Genomic DNA, 25,906 nt, shown 5'->3' on the forward strand with positions numbered 1-25,906 from the left:
CAGAACTGATCATATGGATGGTACAGGACAGGGTGCACTTTATTCCACTGTGCATGGGGTTTCCATGAATTGGGGTTGCCTTAATAGCTAATACCAGTAATTTGAGAGGTTATGAACATGGACTCTGCAGCTGCATTTTCTGGGTTCAAGTCCCAGCTCCACACTAGCTTGTGACCTCAGGCAAGGGATTTAACATCTCTGGGTCTTGTTTCTTCGTCTATAAAGTTCAGTGGCGTTTGGCCTTGAACGCTGGTCCTCCAGCTCCTTAGTCATTGCTCATTTACCGGACAGCCTTTGCCTTGTACAAAACTTGGATGTTTTGTCCTCATAGTGCTGATCATAGCCCTTAAAAGCTGTTTTTATCTCCTTTAAGTTGCTTTTCTGCAATCAGTGAAGTACTTTTTCCTTGGTTCTTAGCTGTCCTGTAAAACAAAAGTTGCGAACTGGTGGCCCCAAGCTAGGAGAGCCTGCAAACTAGTTTCAGTTGAGGCATGTTTTTAAAAATAGCGAAGTTACTTTGGATTGCAATTGAAGTTTTCATGGAAAATCTAGATTTTGACCTCTGGAAAAACCAGAACTAGCACCCTGGGCTCAGGGTCTCTGGAGGCACCAGTCATCTGAGGCTGAAGAGCTGCTGCCCCTTAGCTGGTCGCATGGGAAGGGTACTTCCCTGCCCCTGTTGTCTTATACCCACCCATGTCTTTCCTAGGTTCCTTGCCTGGCCTCCATAGGCCTTTGAGTTTGTAACCTCTGCACTTGGTTTTGTTCTCCTCACTGAGTGCGCAGTAGTCCTGGTGATTGAGTCATTTGGAATGCCACTGGGTTGGTACTAGTGGCATTCGAAAGGAGAAATTATTTAAGCTTTCAGAGCCCAGCACAGACTGTAGCAAAAGCCTGATTGCTTCAGATACATTTGAACTTAACTCTAACAAGGTAACCATTAACGTGATTGGAAGGAAAGCTTACATTTGAATTCAGGCAACAACGCCCCTCTGGAATGTCACACATGACAGATGACCTTATCACCCAAGCAGAACCTTGGTGCTTGTGGGCATTGGTTCCTGAAGGCGGAAAGCTTGGCCGCCAGCCTCTTCGGTTGGATCTCCTTGACCACACCTGCAGCTTCCTGGGACCCAGCTAGAGGAAGCTGAGCTACCGTCTTAGCAGATTCTTGTTCCTGAAGGGCCGGCTCCATGGCCCAGAGCTTGTGGGTCACAGGTCTTATGGTCCATGAGCAGAATGCTCGATATTAATCATCTGGGTGTGCCTCTCCTGTTCTCTTATGTGTGTCATGTAATTATCTGACGCTAGGAAAACACTGAAATCAGGCTGCCTTGAAGCTTAGGAACCTATTCAGACATTGGGTTCTCACGTCCTAAAGCTCGGTCTATAGTATAGTTGTCCAAGCAAGCAAGACACGTGTAGCCTCCAGAGCTGTGTCCTGGGACTGCTCGGATAGCTAATGCCAGATGCAGACCAGCGGCCCTCAGGAGGCTGTGTGAGGAAGTGGGGCTTTTTGGGATGATCGGAATGCAGAGCGCCCAGGGCAGCCGCTCGCTTTGCCTGTTTGGGTAGTGGCGTCAAACATGTGGGATACGTGTGACTGAGTGGTTGTGGGGGAATTGTGTGAACTTAGAGTGTGCTGCTGTTTGAGTCACGCAAAACTTATGTTCTCTTTCCTGGAAATAAAGACTATCTCTTTAAGGTTGTGATTTCTGAAGAATAACACTTTATTCCTGTGACCCTGACTATGTAGTTGTAACTCCATGGCAAAGATGTCTAGATTAATTTTCTTTCCTAAAGGTTACATATTTTTATTGTAGAAAATGTGAAAAAAGAGAAATCATCTCACTACTTAGGGAACTTTCAATATTTTTGTGTATTTGTTTCAATATCTTGTCATATTTGTATCCAGTCTCTCATGTATATTTTTACACAGTTGAGCTGCTACGGTAATATCATAATATTGTGTTAGCCATTATTAAATGGAGCTGGTAGTGCAGCAGTTAAGAGCTTGGCTGCTAACCAAAAGGTCGGCAGTTCAAATCCACCAGCTGCTCCTTGGAAACCCTGTAGGACAGTTCCACTCTCTTCTGTAGGGTCGCTGTGAGTCAGAATCGACTCAATGGCAACAGGTTTGTTTGTTTAAATTAACCTACATTTTGTAGAATAGGGAAATAAGTAAGAACATGGACTGTGGAGGCAAAATGTTTGGGGTCAAATTCTTGTTCCCTCACTTCCTGGATGTGTGGCCATAGGCAAGTTACCTAATATATCTGTGCCTTGGTTTCGTCATCTAAATCAGTGGTTCTCAAACAGGGTGGGATGGAGGGCAGTTTTGTCCCCAGGGAACACTTGGCAACGTCTGGAGGCATTTTTGGTTTTTATGGGAAGTAGGTGCTACTAGCATCTAGTAGGTAGAGGCCAGGAATGCTGCTTAGCATCCTACAATCCACAGGACAGCCCCCACAACAAAAAGTGATCTGTCCCCAAATGTCAGTCGTGCCAAGGTTGAGAAATCCTGCTCTAAATAAAACAGAGATGATAATAGTACCTACCTCATAGGATTGGTGTGAGGATTAAAAGAGATAAAATATGTGAAGTACTTAGAAAAATGCCTCATACATAGTAACTGCCACGTATTAGCTATTATTAATATTATAATTATTTTTCACTCTTTCTATAGACATGTCTCTATTTAAGAATGTCAAACATTATTTTTAATGGTTTCACGATCTTATATTAAATTTTCTTTTACATAAATGCTGCATACTCCTGACTTGCCTTTCTTTCTTCCCTACCAGATGAAATTAAAACAGAAATAGAAAAGCAAAGGTAAGCTGTATCTTTTTTTTCCTGTCGAGATATGTTATTAAGGAAATAAATAGAGGTCGTGGGGACCTCTTTCTCTGCTTGCTTTCTCTTAATTCTAATCCTCAGGACAGCACATACTCTCCTGGCACAGCGCTGGGCACACCGTAGGACTTAATACATGTGTGAACCAGTGCTAGGTTAATAGGTTGCTGGCTCAGTAATTGCGTGTTTGGAGGAGAGGTTAAAGAAGATCAATTTACTGCTCTTGTAGCTTTTCCTGACAGAAGAGGCAAAGCCCTTGTCTCTTCAGATGTCATGCTTCCTTAGGCATGAGAACAGCTTGCCCCAGAAGTGGCTGCACCTGATTGTCATAGTAATGGTTCCATTTAGTCACAGTTCAGAAATACACCTCTGTCATGCCTGATGCCAGGATTCGGTCTAGGACCTTGCTGTCTGCATGTGGCACTTTGGTGATTTTCTAGTGCACGTGTATAACGTTTTAATTCTCTAGCCCCACCGATGCCAGTTTTCAGGCACTTTTAATTAATTCCAAGTGAAATGGGAAGTTAGAGTGATGTGTGGGAAAAGCAAGCTTTTTTTTTTTTCTCATCTTCTTTCTCTGCCCTCTCCTGCTTTATTTCCCCAGGCTTGGCGCTGCCGCACCGCCAAAGGCAAACTTCATTGAAGCCGACAAATATTTCCTTCCGTTCGAGCTGGCTTGCCAGTCCAAGTCCCCACGGGTGGTCAGCACATCCCTCGACTGCTTGCAGGTGCCATGTTTCAATTTGATTTTGTACCGGAAGTTCTTTCCAAGCCATAGGCGGCTCTTGTACAGGAGCTATGCTGGTCACCACCGGGGTACTCAGATGCTCTCAGAGGTGATGGAGGAAGGAGCAATCCAGCTTACTCTTTACTGAGGTCTGTTGAAGGAGGGCGTGAGGAGGACAGAGAAGAAGGAAGGGGTCTGACCTCTTTAGCTAAAACAAGAATCTGTTTCCCTAGAAATATTTGATTTATTGCATTCTCTTACATATTTCTAAATGAAGTCTTTAGCATTCATTGGAATATTTGGTACACATGAGCACAGAAGGCACTTCTATGCGTCCTCTTTCTTGGTGGCATTAAAATTCATAATAACAAGTAGAGGTGTAGATAACTGGAGCCGTAAATTTCTTATAAATCACCTTTTCCTGAGGTCGAAGCAGGAGTAGAGAAGTTAGGATGGCTTGTGCAGCAATGTACCTGTAGTGAGAGGCGCAAACAAGACTACAGCTTGGGTTTTTCAATTCCTAGTCTAGCTTTCTTGTATTTTTTCCTTAAGATCTACTCCTGAGGTTTCTGATTGTTTCAAAGAATATTTATTCCTGTCATCAGAGGGTAACTCATATCAGTGAAAAAAGTTTGATGAATTTAAAAGAACACATTAAAGAGATCCATAATTTACCAGTGCTTTTTAAAACAGGGATGGTAAATAGAGTCTATATTATGATTATTTGAAGAGCTGTGTTGAGCCTTCTGAAGCCTTACCTGGGTTTCTTGAGAAAGAGTGCCATGATTGATTGGTTATTTCTGCCTAGGCACAGGACTGCAGACTGGCAGTGGGCGTACCATATTTTCGGCATCTCTGATCTAATATTTATAGTGTTAACCTCTCTTGATATATATGCTTGAGAATGGATGACGGTTTCTTCAGAGAAGAGGCTTTTCCAAATGAAAAGCCATTCTCTCATTCAATGTAATCCTGTACAGATTGTCCTACATGAAGTATGTAATGAGCCAGGAATTCTTAAATGGCAAACTTAAGTCCTACTTCTACCCCCCAATTTTTTTTTTTTAATTTTTATTGTGCTTTAAGTAAAAGTTTACAAATCAAGTCGGACTCTCATACAAAAATTTATAAACACTTCGCTAAATACTCCTAATGGCTCTCCCCCCAACGAGACAGCACACTCCTTCCCTCCGTTCTCTCTTTTCACGTTCGGCCAGCTTCTGACCCCCTCTACCCTCTCATCTCCCCTTCAGACAGGAGATGCCAACATAGTCTCATGATCCAAAAAGCTCATTCTTCACCAGCATCATTGTCTATCCCATCATTGTCTATCCCATTGTCCAGTCCAATCCCTGTGTTGGCTTTGGGAATGGTTCCTGCCTTGGGCTAACAGAAGGACTGGGGACCATGACCTCCACGGTCATTGTAGTCTCATTCAGATCATTAAGTGTGGTCTTTTTACGAGAATTTGGTGTCTGCATCCCACTGCTCCCCTGCTCCCTCAGGGGTTTTCTGTTGCATTCCCTGTTAGGAGAGTCATCGGTTGTAGCCAGGCACCATCTAGTTCTTCTGGTCTCAGGCTAATGTAGTCTCTGCTTTTTGTGGCCCTTTCTGCCTCTTGGGCTCATAATTACCTTGTGTCTTTGTTGTTCTTCATTCGCCTTTGCTCCAGGTGGGTTGAGACCAATCGATGCATCTTAGATGGCTGCTTGTTAGCATTTAAGACTTCAGACGCCACTCTACAAAGTGGGATGCGGAATGTTTTCTTAATGGATTTTATTATGCCAGTTGACTTAGATGTCCCCTGAAACCATGGTCCCCAAACCCCTGCCCCTGCTACGCTGGCCTTCGAAACATTCAGTTTATTCAGGAAACTTCTTTGCTTATCCCCAAATATTTTTGCTGTGCACATTTTCTGAGGAAATTTGGCATCAGTTTGATTTTAGTTGTTTTTTTCACCCATATCAAGATTTAGTTTTGCAGCTGGGGCTGATAGGTAACATGATTGATGCACTAAGAGCAGTGGCTGACATGGATGGAGCAACCGTCATGTGCTGGGCCCTGTGCTAAGTGCTTTCTCCACCTTACTGTGTTTAACCCTTGGAGGTACTTAACTCTTGTCCTCATTTTAGAATTGAAGAAACTGAGGCTTAGAAAATAAAGTGATCAGCGAGTCCAAGGTCCCCCAGGCAGGGAAGTGATAGAATTAGGGGAATATCCAGAACTTCTTAACCCCATGTCAGTGCTCATAAGCAGGTGTCACTAAACTATAGCCCACCGGCCAAATATGGTCCGCTGCCTGCTTTTGTAAATAAAGTTTTATTGGCACATCCATTGCCATCATCTGACTCGTAGTGACCCTATAGGACAGAGTAGAACTGCCCCATAGAGTTTCCAAGGAGCAGCTGATAGATTCAAACTGCTGACCTTTTAGTTAGCAGCCGAGCCCTTAACCACTGTACCACCAGGGCTTCAGCTGGAACACAGCATGTCCGTTTGCGTATGTATTATCTGTGACTGCTTTCCTGCTATTATGACAGAGTTGAGTGGTTTTTGACAGATGCTTTGTGACCCACAGTCTTAAATATTTAGTATCTGGTCCTTTATAGAAAAAGCTGCTAACTCCTGCTCTTAACCATTACCCTCTGGTTCCATTTTCTTTAATTAAAAATATGCTGTATTTTCCTAGAAATAGTCAGTTTCTGAAACCCTTTGTGTATGTCTGATTTCTAATGGAAACACTGACTTCCTGCTTCAGCCCACTGTCTGTCTGCAGCCCTGAGTTGTAAATTTAAGTGTACCTGTCTTGAGGCTTATGGTTATCTCTCTTTTGGGGATGGTAGTTCTCTGTAGTTGAGTAGTTCCACTAGGGTTTCTTCGGTTAGTATACAAAATGTAAATGTGCACTCCTCTTATAGTATTAAAAGGTGGCTGGTGCATCCTGCAACACTGAATAAATGTCCCCTTGGTGGTCATCTCTGCTAAGCCTGTTTGACTGCCATTTCCCAGTGCAGGTGGGGTAACTTCTGTCTTGGAAATGGAAAGCCATCTACAGGGGAAGTTTAGTTTTGGCAGGATTGAAGCTAGCTGCAGACACATCCATGTTGTGCCCTGAGCATTTAAAGGCATCGTCACTGAGCTTGGCAAGGCGGTGGGGTGAAAGGTGTTGCCGGGTTTGGTTTGTCAGGAGCACGATTAGCTAGGAGGCCCCTCTTCCGAATGGGAGAAGCCTGGAGCCTTCCCTGTTGCTCGCTTCTACCGAGTGATAGTCTCTGTATTTCTTTCCTTCAGCACTTGATCGGCTATGCACTTTTTCAGAGGCCGAGCTCAGGGTAAAGAGTGTGAGGGTTCAGTCTTGTCTAAGTTAGTGAGTGGTCTCCAAGTTTTGCCCATCATGTATCAATAATTAAAAAAGTCTTTGAGAATCTCCTCCCAATATATTCATATTTCTTCAATTATAAAATTATATACGTGTGGTACTGTTATTAAATTATATACATTGTAAAGCATACAAAAGTATAACTAAAAAGGTAAGATAAAAAATAAACAGAAGTAGAAGTTCTGATGTTTTCTTTCTACAGCCCCGTGAAGGGTATCTGGACCACTGGTCTCAGCTGTCCTGCTCTGACCAGAAGCATTATCTTTTAGTTCCTGTTTCTGCAAAACTTGGAATTTTTTAATGCACATTTTAAAATCAGTTTGTAATTATATAAGTTATAAGTCGTATCATAGCTATAAAAAAATATATATATTCTCTGTTTAAAAAAAAAAAAAAACTTTTTAGAACTTTATAGATAAGGCTGAGGTCCTTGGGCCGTTAGCCCCAAACCTAGTTACCTGTTTACCAAAACCACCAAACTCATTGCCCTTCAGTCGATTTTGACTCACAGCAACCCTGTAGGGCAGAGTAGAACTGCCCCATAGGGTTTCCAGGGAGCGGCTGGTGGATTCAAACTGCTCACCTTTTGGTTAGCAGCCAACCTCTTAACCACTGTGCCACCAGGGCTCCAGTTACCTGTTTAGATGTGTGATATTCTTGCCCTGCCTTCCTCCCTTCCTTTTCCCTTCCTCCCATCCTCCCTTCATTGCCATATTGCTGCATATAGACCTAGTTCATTCCTTTTGACTGCTATATGATATACCTCACATTTTATTTATCCCTTTCTTTATAGAAGGGTGTTTAGTTTTTTCTAATTTGTGATATTTTACAAATAAGGTTACAGTGAACATCCTTGGTCATAGGTGACTTTCTTGATTCTTACCATTTGGACAAACGAAATGGAGGTGGAAGACTTAATTTGTACCATGTATACTCTTCTCTGGGGGTAGGATAGCTTGAATTAAAACTTCGTGATTCCAGCTTCTGTTTATTTCTACTTCATTGCCATCGAGTCGATTCCAACTCATAGCAACACTATAGGACAGAGTAGCCCTGCCCCATAGAGTTTCCAAGACTGTAATCTTTACAGAAGCAGACTGCCACATCTTTCTTCCACAGAGCAGCTGTGGGTTCGAACCACTGGAGTTTCAGTTAATAGCTGAGTGCTTAACCACTGTGCTACCAGGGATCCTTTGTTTATTACTGGGTGTGTAGCATTTCTCATTGCACAGTTGGTCCTCTGAAGACCTGTTGTAATGCATTTTCTTTTCTTCATTTTCTGCTCCATGCCAGAACATCCCTGTGAAAACCTCCTTGGACACAGAATCAGTGGGCCAGCTACCCACAGGCTTCCCATCTCTGCCCCTTTTCCCATCCCTCCTTGCACTGGCCAGAAATAAGGCCAGAACTCCTCTCCATCTCTCCTACCACCCCCGGAGTCCAAGTCACCAGTGTCTCCCTCCTGGACAGCTGAGACAGCCTCTTCCCTGGGCCCCCTGCCTTCCACTCCTAGTTCCCTCCAGCCTCAGGAGCCAGGGAGGGCCTTTTAAAACAGGTCACAGTATATTAATCTTTCACTCAGACATGTCAGTAGCCTTCCACTCACACACTGGGCGAAGCACTTTCCTTGAGTGAATTTGCTAGGCATACTTGTGCCCCTGGACCTCTGATACGTTTCCAGGCTTCTCTGCATTTATGAAAATACTTACACACACACACTATATGTGGTTTTAAATGGGACAGTTGTACATTATCACTGCAGCTGGGAACAGCCAAGTTGCATTTAGCAGGGTATTGTGGACATCTTTACATTGAGTTCTTCACTCCATCAACAAATTTTTCTTGGTTGCCTAATGGCGCAGTGGTTAAGTGTCTGGCTGCTAACCAAAAGGCCAGCAGTTGGAATCCACCAGCTGCTCCTTGGAAACCCTGTGGGGCAGTTCTACTTTGCCCTGTGGGGTTGCTGTGAGTTGGAATTGACTCGGTGATAACAGGTTTGGTTTTTGGTTTTTTGGTCTTCTCTGTGTCAGGCCCCGTTCTAGGTTCCAGGAATACAGCAGTAAATTTAACAACCAAAGAGCTCCATCGTTATGGAGTGTACATTGTAGTCACTGGTAAGTTGGGATCGTTATGTTGAAAAGTAAAGCAGGGATGAAGGATGGGGTTGCAGTTTTAAGTAGGATGATTCCAGAAGGCGTCAGTAAAAGGTGAGATTTTAGTAAAGACTTAAAGGCAGTCAGGGGTGAGCCATATGGATTTCTGGGGAAAGCACATTCCAGGCAGAAGAAACAGCAAGTGCAAAGACCCTGTGGTGGATGTGCCTCTGACGTGGCGTAGAGTAGGGAGGAGGTCAGTGGGTCTGGAACAGAGTGACCTGGAGGGGAGCAGGAGAAAATAAGGGGAAGTGGTCTATAGATCTCGCAGGGAGAGTAGTCTACAAATCTACAAACCCTATAGATCCCAGTGGGGGCTTTTGGGTTTGGTCTGCCTTCCCTGGAGAACATGAATTCCATGAGAAAAAGGGCTTGTCTGTCTTCATCACCATTGTTTACCCAGTGCCCAGAACAGTGTCTGCTTAGAGAAGGATAAGAAGGCAGAACCAAGAAAACCCACAGGACCTAAGAACTCTGCTTTCTTTGGCCCTGACTCACTGTGCAGTAAAGGAAGTAAAGTCTTTCTTAAAATCCTTTTCAGTTTGGAGGGTAATGTGGCTTTTAAGGAGTATGTAGAGAAGAAGATACTTTCCATCCTTTCTCATACTTTAATTAAATGTGCTGTAATTCATCTCCATCTTTGCAGCATCTACCGGTTTTGTGGGGCCTGCTTTTTAACATTCATATTTTAGGAGCTCGTAAATGATCCCACTCACAGCACAGTGGTAAAAATGGACTCAGAGTTAGGAGTAAGAAATAAGCAGCATTAAAAAACCAGGGCCCATGTACCAGATAAGGAGGCCTGGTGGCATAACAGCAAAGCACTTGGTTGCTAACCAGTTCCGTGGGTGAAAGACCTGGACATCTGCCCCTGGGAAGATTGTTGTTGGGTGCCATCAAGTCAATTCCGACTCATAGCAACCCCATAGGACAGAGTAGAGCTGCCCCGTAGAGTTTCCTGGGCTGTAACCTTTACGGGAGCAGATCGCCAGGTCTTTTTTTCCTGCAGAGCCACTAGGTGGGTTTGAACCGCTAGCCTTTTGGTTAGCAGGCAAGGACTTAACCACTGAGCCACCAGGGCTCCTTCTGTGAAGGTTACAGCCTAGAAAATCATATGAGGCAGTTGTGCTGTGTCACATTGGGTCACTATGAGGCACCTACAGCATGTCCGAGATGGTCAGCCCTGCCCTCTTGGAAGCCTGCACATGCAGCAGCCATGAGAGGAGATGAAGTAAAGGTCATCTGGACTTGTTCTTCAGAGATGTGCCTCTTGTCCACACAGCTGGAGACGCCTGGGGCTGGACTTGAGCAGCATATTGTGTGCCCCCATTGCTCCTGCTCCTTCAGTCACTTGGTCCAGCAGCATCAGGTTTCCACTATCAGGCACTCTCTCAACCTGTTTGTCTTTCTGCCAGTTGAATGGCGGCAGCACTTTTATAGGGAATGCTGAGATAAGCCATTGAGGAGCTGCCTCAGGGCTTTGCAGAGTGGCCAGTATTCCTGTCATGGTAGCCACTGTACTGTAGATAACCTAATGAGCTGTGTCTGCCTTGTGCAGTAGAGCAAGAGTGTAACAAGCTAGAGGCCAGAAAGATAAAGAAGAGCGTTTTTGAGAGTCATTCAACTTAGAATCCTTGGAGGGCTTGTACCTGGTGGGTGGTTCTGTTATCTGAGCAACAATAACATGGAGCCCTTGGAGGAAAACACTGATTCCCAGGCCCCACCCCTGAAATTCTGTTTCAGTAGGACTGGATTGAGGGCCAGGAATCTGTACTTTCAACTAGCTCCCCCAGGTGATTCTGCATCGCAACCAGACTTGGAAATCATCCTGACCTTTACAGTCCCTTCGAGCTCTCAGACTGTCCTTCAGGCTCTCAGGTTGTCCGTCATTGTGAGTGAGGTGGCACAGGCCATGAAAGGGGCCCTGTGCACACCCATCTGCAGCGTGACAGCAGGGCGCTGCCTTCACAGTCACTGTCTCCTTGGCCACGTGGATGACCTGCGCTGTTTGGTAACAGATGTGGGATCGAGTTGGTGCTTTTACTTTTTGGAACAGAAAATACACTGATGGGATTCGCAGTCAGAAAGAATGGAAGGATGTACTATAAAACATCATAGTCTCACCCCTCCTGTCAGCTGCGTGGTTCTTCTGCCATCAAGCAAAACATGGTGTCATTAGTGTCTAATGTATCTTTCTGATAAAAAAAAAAACAAAAAAACAAACACACACATGGCTTTTCTAATGGCTTTATTGAGATATAATCCACCTATTTATTGGCATATATGTTACCTAGCATACTCTTTAAAGTGCCAATTGAGTGGTTTTTAACATATTGACAAAATTGTGCAGCCATCACTGCAATCTAATTTTAAAACATTTTTGTCCCCCCCAAAAGAAACTGGTACCCATTAGCATTCACTCCCCGAATCCCCCCGCTCAGTAGCCCTCACAGTCACTAATCCACCTTCCGTCTCGCTAACCCGTCAACGTTCTGCACACTGGGTTGCACACCAGGAACTGTTCTGTATCATCTTTCTCATCGAGCCCTGTCTTGTTATCCTGGAATCTCACTGTCAGGACAGGCGGAGGCGAGCTGGCTGCCCTTGCAGATGTTGTGCCTGCCTTGCTCCTGGGGAGCAGAAGCATCTGTGGGAACCGGAAGTTAAAGGCCATGCGCACTGCCTGCCTTGCTGTTGTGGGCGGCCTTAGTCCCAGGCAGCAGAAACTTCTCATCTCTGTTCTTTCCCTGTTTAGAAACTCATCGCGTATGGGCACATCACGGGCAACGCCCCCGACAGCGGAGCCCCAGGGAAGCGGCTGATCGACAGGATCGTTGAAACCATTTGCAATTGTTTCCAGGGCCCTCAGACCGATGAAGGGGTTCAGTTGCAGATAATTAAGGTATTCCTGTTTGCCTGGTCTACTTATTAAATTAGGACATCATTCCCCTTTGGGAATTTGGATTTTTGATTTTCCATGTGTTAGTTGTCTTAGTTGGTACTCAGCTAGAACAGAAAAATTAAAGCATCACTTACATCTTTTAAGTGTTAGAATTTTTTAGCGTGGACTGAGACAAGAAGAGTGGAGCCAGGTGTGTTTTCCAAGAAAACAGTTCTGCTAGTAACAATTTAAATTGCCTTGTGAATTAAACCTGCTTGAAACCCTCTGGTCTTGCCCCCTTGAAATTCTGGATTTCCCCGTCTACCATTTTTCAGTAGGTTCTTGTTGATACTCATATCACCAGCTTGTCCCCTGTCTTCTTGTCCCCCGCCCCATTCCACTTCCCCTCCATTTCTGCTGCCAGGAATGGTTTGGCATGGGATGGTACCATCTGCTTGTCAGAACAGGATCAGGATGGGTATACCCAAGGTTCCAAATCCTAAATCCTGAATGTATTACCTTTGTGAGGGATGGCTTCCTGTTAGCTGCACTGTGAAAAGCTCCCTCCAAAACCCAAGAGGGAGCTAGGAACCTGCCCACCAAAACAGGTACATTTTGTGATTAATATGGACAAGATCAAGTTGGGGCTTTTTTCCTTCCTGACACAAGTGGCTGTGTTGTGCATTCTAGGTTTTCAATCAATACTAACATTTGGAAGTTTGGCCTTTTTTAAAGTGAGCTTATAGAAAGCCCACTTCAACACAGCTTAACTATTTCAAATCATTTGGGTTCATGGATTCAATCGTTGGTTTGAACCCAGAGCAGGAGGAAGTTAGCTCCTGGTATTGCCGTCCAGCTTAGTTGCAGAGTCATCTCCTTAAAATTCATTTGAAGAAAACCAACCCCTCTAGAAAATTTTAACCGTGGCGGGGGGAGGGGGGTGTTCGGGAATGTGAAGGTTGGGTTTTTCTGTTTCAGGCTCTCCTGACCGCGGTGACTTCCCCACACATTGAGATTCACGAGGGCACTATCCTACAGACGGTTAGGACGTGTTACAATATCTATTTGGCCAGCAAGAATCTCATCAATCAAACTACTGCCAAGGCCACCCTTACTCAGATGCTGAACGTCATTTTCACTCGCATGGAAAACCAAGTGGTGAGTGATGCGGTTATCGGCTGCTGAGCGGAGAGTCCCGTCCGTCTGCTGCTGCGTGTTGTTTAATGTGTGGCCCCGCACCCTGGGGAGAAGCCCTAGAGTTTTAAAGTTTAATCCTCGCGTTATGCCTCTTCCCTGTGAATTCCCTGTACTGTGCTTTTGTTCTTGCTTTAAAAACCAGAGCGAAAATCTAATGCAGATTTTGAAGTTTGCGTTCAGAGTATACTATGAATTTGTCAAAGGAGCTTCCTTTCTTCTTTAAATTTCACCCTTCTAGTTGGAAATATTTTAAGCATTGGGCTGGCATATTTTTTATTCTTATCAAGATGCTGGGACCCTTTTGATTGAATCCCTCTTTTGTTGCCTTTTAGTTGCAGGAGGCCAGAGAATTGGAAAAACCAATCCAGTCGAAACCCCAGTCCCCCGTGAGCCAAGTTGCAGCAGTATCCCCAAAGTTTGGTCGTTTGAAGCAGAACCAGGCACAGAGCAAACCGACAACTCCCGAAAAAACAGATTTAACCAATGGTGACCATGCCAGCAGTGGTTCTGGTAAAGTGGGCCCAGAAAACGGAGACGTGCTCAGAGAAAGAGACCCGTCACTATCAGGTACGCCCCAGCGCTCTGTCCCTTTCCAGCTGCGAGAGGGAATCAGCCTGTGTCTGAGGGGTGGTTGGGGTTGTCGGGTAACATCTGCAGGTAACCTCTGACAGCAGCAGCTTGGCTGTTCCTGGGCTTTCCCCTGACATCCTTCCCCTTTGCTTTTCTGTTATGGAACACAACCAGCGAGGCGTGGTGTCTGATCTAGTGCCCTGCTGCTGGCCATGCGGTGTTCATCACATAGCTCCTAGAATGTCTCTAGCTACTTCTTCATGTCAGCTTCAGTGCACTGGGTTCAGTGTGGGGGCACTTAGCGCCCAGTAGTTCATTATTTGAGTGATTGGTCATTTATTGTCTGTCTTTTATCACCTGGAGGAGGACGGGGACCCTGTCTGTCATGTCTCTACTGGGTCTCCAGTCCTTGCCCAGTGCCTGGCAGTTAGCTACTCAAACATCTGTGAAAGGAGCAAGAAAATGGGTGAGTAGACAGATTGATGGACAGATAGATACCTTTCTTTTCCTCTTCCTGGTGACCAGGTACATCACTTGTTTACTTTTTATTAATGAAAGAATATTCCAAACCCTATTATAGTTAAAGTAAATAAAATCTTGGCTTGAGTTGACAAAAAATTATGTATGAATGTTTATATTTCTCCCTGGGCAATTTATAAGAACCAGATTCAAAATTCTTAGTTTTTCAGGAATTTACCCTTCCCAAATGAATCTGTCAAAAAATTCTTCACTCTAGCTGCTTATTCTACGAGAAATACCCGACCCATCTTTAAAATTGGTCTCCCACCTTCTGTGACATTGGTGATAATGATTTCTGTTGTGGAATGTTTTCCCTGCTAGAGTGCGCATAGCTTGAGCAGCTTTTGTTTCTTTATAATTTGCCAGAGTGTTGTTATTGGAATGTTGTTCTGTATCTGTTTGCTCAAGGAAAGACAAAAGAGAAAGTTGCCACAAGAATTACATGTGTCTCCGGGTGAGCAGAGTTGCTGCCTACTCATTGCTTCTGTCATGTGTCTTAAGAAAGGTTTTCAGAAACTCCCAGCCCACCCTCTTCATCTGTCCTCATCTTTGCCTCCTTCACTCTCCAGAGCAAGGACCCGCATTGTACTGTAACTGGTATCAAACTATGATCAATCAATAAATATTAATATTTAAGCATGCTAGTTATAGTAAGCATAGTTGTGCAGATATAAAAGCATATCCCTCTGAGTTGCATGAAAGTGCTTCCGCTACAGACCATTATCTACACAACAGCCAAAGTCATCTCCTAAAAGCCCTAATCTGCACGAGCCCCTTGGGTAATTTCTCATCCTATCCCATTCCGAGTAAAATTCATGGTCCTTCCTCCTGCCTGTCCCCCATGGCTTTCAAGGCCCTGTGTAGCCTGGCCCCTGTTCCCTTCTCTGTCCTCTTACACTTCTCCCTCTTGTTTATTACACAACGCACAGACTTTGGTTCTGGTCTTGCATGTGTCTTGTTTGTTTTGGCCTCAGTGCCTTTGCACTTACTTTCCTCCCTCTTTCATCTTCAGGTCTCTCTATTCAAACGTTACCTCCTTAGAGAGGCTTCCCTGAGCCTGCCATCTGAAACAGCCTATCACTTCTGTCCTGTCCACCTTTATTTTCTTCATAGTGCCTGTTACTACCTGAAATTACTTGTTTCTGTCTACTTGTTCCTGGTCTAAGACCTGGGCTGCCTTCTCTGTTCACCACTGTATTCCTTCCCAATACCTAGAGTGGTGCCTGGTACACATGACAGATACTCAGTAAATGTATTTTTTGAATGAATAGGAAAAACATGATTTATACAATATAGTTTTGAACAAACACTGTAAATTGAAGGTCTGCTGTAGTGAAGGGAAAATGATTGGTGGTTACTATATTGCTATGGGTTTTGTTCCTGTACTTCGTGGACCTCTGGGGGCTTCTCCCAGGAACTTGAAATTAGACTGGTCAATGAGAGTCAGACTGCAAACCTCCAGAGAGTGGATCAGAGGTGCACCGTTACCTTAAGAAGAGCAAATGGCTTCCAGTTCTCAAGATGAGGCCGTAAGACAGGATGGGCCCTTGAAAAGAGGGGATGAAGCGGGGCTGGAAGGCACAGAGGAAGGGCAGCCTGAGAGGCAGATGATGGAGGTGCCCATCCAGGGAGACGGTGACTTGGGCCGGAGTCCAGGCAGTCATTGAGAGGCCATGCTTCAGCTACTCTGTGATAGAGAGAACACATCAGACTCTCCTGCAGATTCCATCCTGTACTGATCCCCTTCACAGTAGCTTCCCCAGTTGGGCAGGCCCTGTGCCAGGTTCTGTGCTATCCAACTCACTGACACCTATTTTCCTGTTACTGAGAGCCTTTGCCACAGCCCTCCTGGGGCCTTTTGTCTCCCCATTTGCCCAGATGGAGAGAATTTACTGGCACGCTGGAGCATCTCTTTGCCCGTAGCAGTTCTGTTTCTCATCCTACATTAATAAATTGACAACCAATTTGTCAGTCTCATCAGCCCATGAAGAAGTGGGTCAATGGCTCTTTGTAAACTCACCAAATGAAAATTTTGATCCTGAGATATGCTAGCTCATGTGAAGTTTTGGGTATGGTCAGCCAGCCTTCCCTGCTTACATTTCACACCTCCTCTGATTTTCCAACTGTTCTTGCCCATTTTTTTTTTTTTAGCAGCTCTGTTGAGATGTAATTTACACACTATATAATTTACCCTTTTAAAATCCTGTGGTTTTTAGTATAGTCCCAGAGTTGTGCAACCAGCACCGCAGTCAATTTTAGAATGCTGTTATTACCCCAAAGAGAAACCTGTACCCATTAGCAGTCTCTCCCGTTTTCTTTTCAGTTCATTTTTAAGATTCTGGCTTTTTGACCCCTAACGTTAGACATTATCAGTTTTACATTTATGTAGATAATATGTAAGCTTGTCTATGTGTTTACAAATTTTTTAGCTCATCTTTTCTTCTTGCAAAGAAGAAAACAACCCAACTCTTAAGTACTATAAAATAAAATAGAGAAAATTTATCTTCTTTCAGCCAGTACAGAGGCTCCCAGGTAAGATAGTGTGGGTTTAGATCGTGACTGCATCACTTTATTGCTCTGTGACCTTGGACAGAATCTTTAACCTCTCTGAGCTTCAGTTTTCTGACCTGTAAAAGGGCGATGCAACTAAAATCTGTTGCCTTCAAGCTGATTCCAACCGATAGTGACCCTAGAGGACAGAGTAGAACTGTCCGTTGGGGTTTCCAAGGCTGTAATCTTTATGGAAGCAGCCTGCCACTCTTCTGTGGAGCAGCTGGTGGGTTCAGACTGAACCTTTCAGTTAGCAGCCGAGCACTTAACCACTGCACCACGGGGACTCCTTCAGTACCTGTCTTACAGGGCTGTTGTGAGAAGGAAATGAGAGCAGTGTATGGCGCATAGGGCTATGTAAGTGTTTGCTATCAGTATTACTATTTAATAAACTTCAGCTCAAAGCTGGGGTAGAGAAAAATGGCAAATGTTACAGATGGTAATCAGAAGTGAAGGAGGTCAGGGCCATGCAGTAGGACCTGTGTACAACTCCTAGCGACCCTGTGTACAAGAGAACATTCTCTCCCCATTAGCAACACCAAATCCCCTGCTTTATGAATTTTATTATTTTTTTGTTGACCAAAAAAACAACAGGCTTCAGAGTGACACTTTATAAAATTAGCAAAGTACACTGCTAGGTTCCCCTGCTTCCTGGCTTGTTTTTGACACAGGCTCTCTTCCAAGGAATAAACCCCATTGGCTTCTTCACTTCACTGGGTCACAGCATTTTTAGTAGCTGTGTAATGGACAGTACATCACCTAATGGATTTGTTCTCAATGAACCATGGTTTTACTGTCAAGGAACCCTATCGGTGTGTGGCTGGAGTGGGACGGCAAAAAGCTTTGCTGCTGGTTTCTTGCCCTTCATATTCTTAAATAGGACTAAGTGCTTGGAAGCAACCAAGCCCTGAGCCGGTTTCTAGGAAACAAGCAGGCCTCACTTCATTGTCACCATGTGTTTGCATCTGCCCCTCCGACTCCATGTCTCCCTTCTCCCCCTTCAGGAAGCTTCCACCAGTGTTAGGGCTCCCTGACTCAACCCCCTCTCCTTCCTGGCCTGAGGACATTTTGATTTTGCATGGGTCCTTCCCAGCTTGTCAAAGAAAATGAATTCAACACTTTTGTTGTTGTTGTTAGGTGCCATTGAGTTGACTCCACCTCATAGCAACCCTGTGTACAACAGAACGAACCTGCCAGGTCCTGTGCCATCCTCATAGTCGTGGTTATGCTTGAACCCATTGTTGCAGCCACTGTGTCTTTCCGTCTCATTGAGAGTCTTCCTGTTTGCACTGACCCTCTACCTTACCAAGCGGGATGTCCTTCTCCAGGAACTGGTCCCTCCTGATAAACATTTATTCCTCTAAAAAATGGTGATCCTGATGTTGTTTAAGTAGAAGAGCTGCAGTGAGGAAAAGGGGAACTCTGTTGAAATGGAAAATGTTTTTCTCCTTAGAAATAAAAGACAGTGACTGCTTTAATTGACACTGCCTTCTGTATGCATCACAGTGGTTAGATGGGAAATTTCAATATGGATTCTCTTTTGTAGGGAGGGCTTAGTCTACCAGACGAGGCAGGTGACAGGAAGGTGTGGGCTTTTATTCCGAGCGTGGCATACATATTGTCACACAAGCCACTCTGTGCATGTAAAACACACGGGCCTAAAAAAATTAACGTTTGAGTGCTCACTTTTTCCAGCCACTGTTTTAAATGCTTTAGCATCTCATTTAATTTGTACGAAACCCTGTGAGGTAGCTCCTCTTGTGATCATCCTCGTTGACTGGGACTTGAGGCTGGAGGAGGTGAAGTAACTTCAATCCCCAAGTTGGGAAGTGGCAGAGCAGAGACCTGAGCAAGGCACGCTGCCTCCAGAGCCTCCGCCATGTGTCAGATTCACTTCTGCAAGGGAACATTTTCCCTCCGGTGTTTCTTAAAATACGCGGTCCTTTGAGCCTCCTGTTTCTCCCACTCTAGACACGTCTTACTTTCCTACTTGCTGTACCGTAACAACGGCGGTACAAGTGTGATGGTGACTGGCACTTGGCCTCAGTGGAGGGGAGACAGGTGGGACTGGTGAGGACCCAGGTCTCTGCACAGCTCATTGGGGCCCTGGCTACAGGGAGCAGTTGCTGCTAATTGCAGCCAGTTGTAGCCCAGTGGGGCCAGATAAGTTTTTGTGTTTTTTTTCCCAATTATGTGAGAAATCTGGATTTTTGTGAGAAATCTCCTAGTTTTCAAATGTAGGAAATTAATTCAAAAGTTTTAAAAAGCAGTGCAAAGGCTAAGCAACACAAACCTACGGGCTAGTTGTCCCTGCCAGCCACCCACTTTACAGCCTCTGGTCTAACTCCCCAGGCTTGTAGCTTATCTGCTAAATGTATTCATTAAGTTATGTTTCTTGGGTGGTAAATGTGAGCAACATGCTGTGTACCAGCTACTTTGGAATGTACAATACAGGTTAGAAACTGTCACTATAATTTTAGGAAATCATAGCATCAGAGGCTATTAAAACTGGAAAGGAACCTAGAATTGTCTAGTCATATGTTTGCCAAACCATGGTGTAGGTAAGATGATTTTGGGTGGTTCTCAGATGAGCAGTTTTTATTTTAATAGTTATACGTTTATGTTAACATCCAGAAAGTATAATCAGCGTATCAAGCCTGTGATTTTGCAGATACTGCTTAAGGGAAGTTAATTTAAAGAGTGTTGTCAAGTATATAATCATGTAAGTGGTACATGAATATGGCAAAAATCATGGAGGTGGCATGAGAGTGACTGAAGTGAGGGTAACATCGACCTAGTCTAAACCATCTTATTTAGATGGAGAAGCAGATCCAGGTGCTTGTGACTGGCTGAGGAGTTTTCTAACTTAGGTTCAAGTTCTTTTTGCCCTCTAAGACAAGCCTATAACATCAATACTTTTCAATATAAATTTAGCTACCTGTTTAGTTACGCTGTGTTAAGTGCTGTATGGAAATGAAAATGCTTAGTGCTAGCTCTCCAGGAACTTGTAGACGAAGCCCAGAACTCAAAAGAACGGTGGCTTGATTGAAGATCTTCATTAGGGAAGAGTTAAAATGATTATTTTGATTTTGTTTGTGTAAGGTAATGGTCTTTTGGTCACTGCACTGTTTTATAAATCAACAGTGTTTACTAAAAGTCTAGTCTATTTACTTTCTAAACTGTTTCCCAGAACTAGTTTTCAAAAAAAAAACAGCTGGTGCCAAACCTCTTCGGCTTAAACAGAGTAGCTCAATTTAAAATTTAGCCAGTCCTCAGCTGTCACATTAGAAATCTCTCGCAAAATTCTGGGTGTACCACCTGGGGTAGGCACAACACTCACCAAGGCTCCGAGGCGCCCGAGGTGAAATTGCAGCAGAAAGCTCCATCTTGTGTTCTCCCAGGAACCAGAGCTGAATAAAACCCAGCTCCTGCCTCCAGGTTGCGGGGTGGCCCCTGGCAGAACAACTGTGACTTACAAAGGAAGAGTGTGAAAGTCAGAGGGGCTTAGTGTTCCGCAGAGGCAAACTCGAAATCATAGCAGATGCTGCCCAAGTGTTTCAGATTTCAGGGCACGCTCTTGCGTTGGCACAGTCAGATTTGGCCTTGGGGAGGACTTGCTCGCACCCTGGCCTTCTGAAACGTGACTACAAAGGAACATTGATGGGATCTGCTTCTCTCTCTTCTTTTGTTCTCCCTGGAAACGCCCCTGTGTGTGTGTTTGTGTATTTGGGTGTGTGTGTAGGAATGGATGAAACCCCCGTGGATGGAGCCCAGGAGGTGGTGAAGGAGATCTTAGAAGATGTAGTCACATCTGCTGTTAAAGGTAAGAACCAAGGACCTAGCCTTTGTTCCAGCCTCATTCCTCCAAAAAAGCCCTTCGTCAGATATGGTAGTGATGTGGTTTTATTATCGTTGCTCTTACTGTTGTTTCGCCCTAGTGAACTCATGGAGCTCTGTGCCTGCCTTTCAGATGGAATAACAAAACTACCTGTTTTTGTTGATTGATACTGTTCTCATGCGGCTTAGGTTCAGGGAGCAAAGTCTGACCATGGTAGGGTTGGATGTTCCACATGAGACACCACGGGCCGCTCCTGTACGCATTCTGCAGCTCAAGGGCGCCCAGGCCTTTCTAGGAGGAGGCTCTGAGCCCCAAGTCCATTGCCACTGAATTGTCCTGGCCAGCCACCGCTGCCTCAAGGGCACAGTCCACTTGTCAGCAGGCACTGGGCGCACAGGAAGCTTTATTAATTTTGTTAGACTTCAAAACTCCTTCAGTTTCATGGTGTTGCTGGCTTCAGTGGAATGCAGTGTGTATAGCTCAGAATGACCGTTGGATAGTTTTTTTCTTTCTTTTCGCCTGTAATCTCAGGTAAATGACTACATATTGAATGCTCGGCCCAGTGCCAGTAAATGATTAATGAGTTGAGAAATCAATCATTTAGTGGGTTGCAATTAGCACTTTTTTTTAAAATGAAACAGAATAAGAAATAGAATACGAGCTCATTGCATTGTGTGTAGAACTATTAAGTGTTGTTTCATGAAGCATGTGTTTCAGTTATTTATGTGGACATTTGCGTGTACTGGGTCATAATGTTTAAAAATGTATTTCTTACTGAGGGTTTTGGTCAGAGAAATTTGAAAGCCTCTGCTCTAAGCCATATCTTTTTGTTAATATAGAGTACCACATACTACATACACAGATTCCTTCATTTATTGAACTCCTTGTAGAAAAGGCTTTAAAACAGAATAATTTCATTTTGTACCTTTAGATTTTTTTTTTCTGGGGCCTGTAGTAAAAAAGGAGTCCCCGGGCAGCTCAAATGATTAAGCACTGAACTACTAGCTGAAAGGTTGCCAGTTCAAACCCACCCAGAGGCACCTTGAAAGATAGGCCTGGAATTCTGCTTCAGAAAGTTCACAGAAAGTTTCACATGGGGTTGCCATGAGTCGGAATTAACTCAGCAGCAGTTAACAACAACAACATAACAAGAAGTCATTACATAATGAGTATTTCTCAGTCTTGTTCACTGCTAGATCCCAGCCCCTAGCACAGAGCCTGGCACATGATACACCCTTAATAAATAAATGTTTGTCGAATGAATATATGCTCTGTTAAAACCATTATTGAAGATCCTGCTTATTAAATTGTTCAGTGTCCCTTTATGTCGATCCACATGGCAAATTCCTCGAAGAGTTCACTTGTTCTGCTACTCGCTGGATATACCTTCCTTCACAAAATGATGAGATCTATTTAATTCTTTGTCTTTCCCTTTTTCACATGGCTGCCAGGAAGCTCAGGTCTACGTTTTCTCTGTGTTTGAGGTTTCTGTCATAACTGTCAAACCCTTTTCATCCGTATGAATCATCTTCTCTAACCCCTATAATACTCCCTCCCCTCCTTGTTTTTTCTGTGCCTTTCGTGTTTTAGCTGCTTGTAAATCTTTTTCAGAAATGGGTGAAGCTAGCCAGGGCTGCTGCATTGCACAATCCGGGGGGCACGTTGAGATGGACTCCAATAGGAATGAAGCCCTTGAGAGTGAGTTGTGCGTTGCTGCAGCCCTGGGAGTGAGGCTGTAAATAACAGACACATGTCAAGCTTAAGCACCACTTTGGCCAAGCTCTGTTGGTTTCCTGTCTGTCAGTCACAGCGTGGTGGAGAGGGGTGAAGGGAAAATGTGTTATCTGGGAAGTTCTATGGAGCAACTTCTTTCTGGTGTCAGGAAGCCTTTTAGGATAAGAACTAATTTGGCGACGACATTTGCACTTGTGTTTTAAGCAGCAGCAGAAAAGCACAGTGTGACAGAACCCGAGGGGGTCCTAGGCGGACCAGAGTGCCAGGAATCTGCTGTCCCCCCAGGAGTAGATGAAAACTCACAGACCAATGGGATAGCAGACGACAGGCAGTCCTTGTCATCGGCAGATAATCTGGTAGGCTGATGATTCTTTTGTTCAGTCTCATTTCTATTTTTACTTTTTTTTTAGAAGATGCAGAATATAACTCAATCAAGAAAAACAAACAAGCCCTACCGTGTTATTAGTCATAAAGTCTGATGTTCTGTGTATTATCAGACTCAGTTCCAGGAATGTGCTAGAGTTGGTTATATATAACATTGTTATTAAACTCTGTTTATTCAGACTTTAAGGTATTACTGTATCCTGCCCTTTTTCTTGCCTCACAAAGTGATGTACACTCATCATAGGAAAATAAATATACAGAAGGGAAAAAATAGAGGAATCAACATCATCCATACCCCTGTAACCTGGAGATAACTATTGTTAACATTTTACATGTATCTTTCTAGATATTTCTTCCACTTGCATATGTTTTCCACCTAAATGGAATAACACAATATGCATGCTGTTTTGAAACCTGCTTTTAAAATTCATGTATATTATAAACATCCTTTCATGACCATAAACATGTCTATCACATTATTTTTTAAAAGTAGCTTTACTGTTATATATAAACTGCTATATATAAACATTCAAAACAAAAAGTAGTATCAACAGAAATCCTTCCCTCCCCCTGCCCTGAGAAATAGGTCCTACTGCTGTTTTGCAAACATCCCTCCAGACCCCACTCTCTGCACCTTTATGTCAGTATTTCTCAACCTTTTTCATATATCGTTCTCCTAAGGAGCCTTCTGAGATATTTTTTTTTCCTAATCACTACCCCTCCCCATAATACTTTAATGCTACAGATAGTACTGTGTGTCTTCTGATGTACTCTGTTATATCTGTGCCTTGTACATAAAGAGGATTAGACACGCCTCTCCCCATGAACTACTCCTTGCCTTGTTGGGGTGGTACCATCCCCATTGAGAACGCGTGCGTTGCGCTCACAGGGTTACGCTCGGGTCCACACGAGGGACTTGCGTCTGATCTACTAAGCTGTACCTTGCTTTTTGTTCACCCCGGCTGTATCACGGAGATCTCCCCACGTCAGTGCATATAGATCTAACCAATTTTGTAATGGCCATGTGAAATTCTATCATGTGAATTACCATAATCTATTTAACCAGTCCCCTATTAGGTTTTTTTTTTTTTTTCTATTAGGTTTTTAGGATGTTTCAGTTTCATCAGAAGAAATGGTTCTGTAATGAACACCCTTGTAAATGAATCTTGCGCACATCCTTCATTCTTTCCTTAGGATAAATTCCTGAAGTGTTACTGCTGTGTCAAAAGAGTTGGAGGCTTTAAGGCTTTTGATCATTAATACCAAATTAGCCATCTGGGAAGACATACTCAAGTATCTGCCCACTTGCAGGGTGTCGGTACCTGTTCTGTCATTAAACCAGGCAATATCATTCATTTAAATGTTTGCTAGTCTGATGGGAGAAAGGTCCTGCCTTAGTGATTACTAAGAAGTTTGTTTAGGTTTATTTGCCATTTGTATTTCTGGTGAATTGCTTATTAATGTCTTTTGCTGCTTTACATGGGGAGAGAGGGAGGGTCCCATATTTCCTCAATGAATTCTAAGAAGATTTTGTATGTTGAGGATATTAATTCTTATCCTGTTACAAGTATTTTTCTTTTTTTTTTAAATGTGCTTTAGTTTTGTAAAAAAGTTTATTTTAAAACGTCTGCTGTTTTTCCCATTTATTCTGCAATAGCATTCTTAGAAATACCTTCCTTACCCCAAGTTTGTATAAATATTTACCTTTGTGTTAGAATTTTTTGTGGTTTAATTTTTGATCATTTATCATTTTAAACCATCCATACCAGCTTTTTGAAGGACAAGGAATAAGGCTTTATACTGCCGTAAGGACTCCCCCATGGCTTCTGTTTTGCCAGACTCTCCCCTCCCCCACATCCTTCACCACCCTGTGTGAATAAACATAAGAACTTCAATCTCAATGAGATAATTATGTTTCTTATTTTTTGGAAAAAATAATCCTTTGTGTTGACCCTTTGGTTTTTCTTTTATTTGTTGCAAATATCAGGAATCGGACACGCAAGGACATCAGGTGGCTGCTAAGTTTTCTCACATTCTGCAGAAGGATGCCTTCCTCGTGTTCCGCTCCCTTTGCAAGCTTTCCATGAAACCCCTTGGAGAAGGCCCCCCAGATCCAAAGTAAGCAGACCCCAGTTCTTGGCCCTCTGCAGCCCAAACAACCCAGGAGCATGGGACGCTGTGTCTCAGCCTCGCCTTGTTCTGGCACTGTCCTCTTGTCTTTGTGAGCCCTGGAACGTATTCAGGGCATGCGTGAAATTCTGGACAGTCCTGCAGTCCCCACAGTCCTTTCACTGAATTGTCCCTGGATCCCCACCAACCAAAGTATTACCCTGTTTTGCTTTTCTTGGCTTATATGCTAAAAACAGACAGTATATTGAACATAAAAAACAAGAAAACCTGTTGCCGTTGTTTCTGACTCATAGCGACCCTGTAGGACAGAGTAGAACTGCTCCATAGGATTTCCAAGGAGCACCTGGTGGGTTCAAACTGCCAACCTTTTGGTTAGCTGCCAAACTCTTAACCCTATGCCACCAGGGTTCCGATATTGAACATGTACCCCTTTTTTACTAATTGATTTATTCTCCTGATGGGAGGGGCAGGGAGGGGCAGGATACATGCAAACCTCAGTTCCCTGCCCTGGTTGGAAACCTCTGCTTGATGGATACAGACTTAAGCCCTAGATTCAGCCCAGGGAAGCCCAACATTTCTTTGTAGTGAACAAACCACTGCAGGAATGGCAGCACTGTGATGAAAGCACAGCCTCTGGAACCAGAGAAAGCTGCATTCACATCATGGTTCCTCCGCTTAATACTCGCTCTGCAGCTGTGCGAGTTACCAGATTTTATCTGGGAAATGGAAGTACAGAAAATCACCATCCAGGGTTGATGACTAGACGAAACAATATAGGTGATGTCCTGAGCACACGACCTTACACTTTTATAGTTTTGCAGTCACTGTTGTTATTAGTTGTCAGTTATAAGCCACAGCTCTCCTATTGAGAATGCTAGCTACTATTATGACCGTTAGGAAAATGGTTTACGAAATTTTCCCATTCTTGGCGGGGGTTTGGGGACCATGGTTTCAGGGGACATCGAAGCCAATTGGCATTATTGGCATA

At 43.9% G+C, this 25,906-nt stretch overlaps 1 protein-coding gene across 5 annotated transcripts in view; it reads left to right on the forward strand.

Moving 5' to 3' along the window:
* The window catches only part of ARFGEF2 (ADP ribosylation factor guanine nucleotide exchange factor 2), an 86,914-nt gene that overhangs the window by 14,177 nt on the left and 46,831 nt on the right, over nucleotides 1-25,906 (forward strand). For 2 of the 5 annotated variants that reach the window (XM_023550360.2, XM_003411757.4), the window contains exons 2-9: nucleotides 2,805-2,835; nucleotides 3,461-3,584; nucleotides 11,871-12,017; nucleotides 12,975-13,154; nucleotides 13,526-13,760; nucleotides 20,575-20,655; nucleotides 22,609-22,760; nucleotides 24,776-24,906. In XM_023550360.2, coding sequence (XP_023406128.1) covers nucleotides 2,805-2,835; nucleotides 3,461-3,584; nucleotides 11,871-12,017; nucleotides 12,975-13,154; nucleotides 13,526-13,760; nucleotides 20,575-20,655; nucleotides 22,609-22,760; nucleotides 24,776-24,906 — 1,081 coding nt within the window. The remainder of the gene's footprint in view (nucleotides 1-2,804; nucleotides 2,836-3,460; nucleotides 3,585-11,870; nucleotides 12,018-12,974; nucleotides 13,155-13,525; nucleotides 13,761-20,574; nucleotides 20,656-22,608; nucleotides 22,761-24,775; nucleotides 24,907-25,906) is intronic. The other 3 variants (XM_010591779.3, XM_064276183.1, XM_064276184.1) reach the window with 3 other exon arrangements.

The sequence above is a fragment of the Loxodonta africana genome, chromosome 24 (genome assembly GCF_030014295.1).
Source record: "Loxodonta africana isolate mLoxAfr1 chromosome 24, mLoxAfr1.hap2, whole genome shotgun sequence".
Classification (NCBI taxonomy): Eukaryota; Metazoa; Chordata; class Mammalia; order Proboscidea; family Elephantidae; genus Loxodonta; species Loxodonta africana.